Consider the following 2406-nt stretch of genomic DNA (forward strand, 5'->3'; position numbering starts at 1 on the left):
AAAAAAAAAAAAAAAAAATAAAAAAAAAAAAAAAAAAAACCACCATTTACACATTCAACGATCAAAAAGCACAAACACTCCCAAACTGGGATAAACATGAAAGCCATTAGTCAGTGAAAGCCAAGTAAAATACAAATGAATCCAAACAAAACGCATGCTCAAGCTTTCATTCTTGAAAAATAATTTATTCAGCAAAGATGCATTCAATTGATCAAAAGTTAAATTGTAGTTACTTTAAATTATAATATTTCTGCTGTATTTGATCAAATAAATGCAGCCATCAGTATAAGATACTTTTTCCAAAAGCATCTAATGGACCAAAATCTTTAGCCATCTAATACTAAACTCCAACAACAAACTTTCTCAAATCTGCAAGGTCCCAGTACAACCACTACATTGGTTTGCAGTGAAGAAAGTGTATTCAAGTCTTTGGAATGGTCTTTTCACAAATACAGGATATGGTTTAAGAGAGGTCTAAGAGTAGCATGAGGTTTGAGTGACTGAAGCTCAGTACCTGTTGAAACTTTGTGCCTGGAGAGTGAGGGTACAGAGCAGTGTCCTCTGGAGGAGAAGTGTCCTGCTCATCAAGGGCCTCCTGCTCATCAGGCTCCTAAAACAACAATCACAAAGTGTTGAGCAGTGGATATAAAATATCTACATACAATAGAATGAAATGTAAAACCGTTGGCTTCATACTAACAAGGATATTGGTGAATAATGTCCTCTATAAAGAGCTCCTCACGATATAAAACATGTGAATTCAATAAAATGGGAAAGTTCAAGGCTTTATTGGTTTGACGAACAAGGCAAATTGTTAGGGGGACTTAGTGAAATCCAATGACAGATGAGGGAACACTATAAATGGACAACACAAACGAAACACTTACACTTTAAATTGATTTAATTGTTTTTTGAACTTAAGGAAGCTTCTGATGACTGACAGGAATTTGCCCATGGATGAACTGATTAGACAGTGGCATGACTATAACACTAAACACATTCTCCTGAACACGGTGTTCTTCCTCAGAGAAAGTTAATCAGAATAGAATATAAAACTAACACCACATCCAAATTTGCACAGTCACAAAAGCGTCTTAGAAGTGCAGGTTGTTTTCAGATCAGATGACCAGAATATCTTCCATTCCCAAAATAAAATCAGACTCAAACAAAAGAGAAAGAAAAACACCACCATACACAATTAACTCATCAGTGCACTATAGCCAAGGCTTAGAGTTTTCGATCACTTAGCTACCACATTAAGACTTGTAGTTGCGCAGAAAAACAGTTTGGACACATTGAGATGAGGACGAAATAACAGTTGATTTTGAGGGAGGTGGAAGATGAACACCAAAAAGTTACACAAGATGGCACCAGTGTGGCCGGGCCATACGAGCCTTACGGTGTGCTGTTGTTGGCCTGGCACTTCCCCTGGCAAAAGTTGCTGTGTCGAGGACGGGTTCCGGCCAGCGTCATCTTCAGATGCCACCTCGTGCTTCGTTAAGTGACACTATTTTGAAATGGCAGTTAATATTGCACACCGTTTCAACAAATTATGCATTTATGGCTGCATACATTTAACATGTGGAAATTTGCTACCAATTAAACTAGATAAAGAAAGTGCCTTATTTCTGCAAATCAATAAAATGGCTTTAAAAAACACATGGCATGAAATCAAGTGTAAATGTAATGAAACAAACTTATGCAAATATCAACATTTGTAACTGCTTTGCGTTATAAAAATTAAAACCTGGAAATAAGTCGAAAACTCAAAGCCCTATCTATAGTTAAACGTGGCTATTTAGCACAAAACATTTCGAGATTAGAAAAGATTCTTTTAAACCTCTTCAAAATTGCTTTCCAATAGTTAAACGTTTGATATGTGCCTGCCCATCATTATACAGTCATAGTGTGAGATTTCAGTGCTGATTTCAAAAAAGTTTGAATAAAGTGTTTCTCTACATTACACCAGTATTTACTGAAAGGGGTTCTTAAGGCAACCATGCAGAAATTTAAATACAAATGTAATTATTAAAAAGTCTCTAATGGGCAGAAGCACACATGTATGATTAGACTTCAAACTAAACATACTGCCACTAATGTTGCAGACAATGAGGGGTGGCATGAGCCATCACTTACCTCTTCTGGACACAACTCACAGGCCTTGGCTAAAGTCATACGGGCACTGTGGGAGCGCTCCAGGAAGTATCCATTAGAAGTCTCATTGCTCTGGACAGGAGGGGACCAGTTGTTATACGTGTACTGGGTATTGCCAGTGTATGGTCTCCGTTCCAGCTCGTCACCAAGCCACTCCACTGCCCAGGTCCACTTCCTTTTTAAATCTCCATTACTCTGGAAAACGTAAACCATAATCAGTTTTTACATGCATTTAAAAAAAAAAAAAAAACC

At 37.3% G+C, this 2406-nt stretch overlaps 1 protein-coding gene across 1 annotated transcript; it reads right to left on the reverse strand.

Annotated features, from left to right (window-relative positions):
- Positions 1-448: 448 nt before the first annotated feature.
- LOC107580077 (probable ubiquitin carboxyl-terminal hydrolase FAF-X) lies at positions 449-2369 on the reverse strand. The gene is made up of 3 exons (XM_016265824.1): positions 2137-2369; positions 1400-1507; positions 449-610 (listed from the first exon to the last, which is right to left on the reverse strand). Exons 1-3 carry the CDS (start codon positions 2365-2367, stop codon positions 464-466), a joined length of 486 nt encoding a protein of 161 aa, XP_016121310.1. The 5' UTR covers positions 2368-2369; the 3' UTR covers positions 449-463.
- Positions 2370-2406: the final 37 nt, after the last annotated feature.

The sequence above is a fragment of the Sinocyclocheilus grahami genome, unplaced genomic scaffold, assembly GCF_001515645.1.
Source record: "Sinocyclocheilus grahami isolate Dianchi unplaced genomic scaffold, SAMN03320097.WGS_v1.1 scaffold24311.1, whole genome shotgun sequence".
NCBI classification, from domain to species: domain Eukaryota; kingdom Metazoa; phylum Chordata; class Actinopteri; order Cypriniformes; family Cyprinidae; genus Sinocyclocheilus; species Sinocyclocheilus grahami.

Coding starts and splice junctions, on each gene's coding strand:
- LOC107580077 (XM_016265824.1), bottom strand. CDS start 2,367: ATGGTTTACGTTTTCCAGAGTAATGGAGATTTAAAAAGGAAGTGGACC. Junction 1,508..2,136: donor GTGAGTTGTGTCCAGAAGAG/GTAAGTGATGGC, acceptor ATTTCAAAATAG/TGTCACTTAACGAAGCACGA. Junction 611..1,399: donor CAGGCCAACAACAGCACACC/GTAAGGCTCGTA, acceptor TTGTTGTTTTAG/GAGCCTGATGAGCAGGAGGC.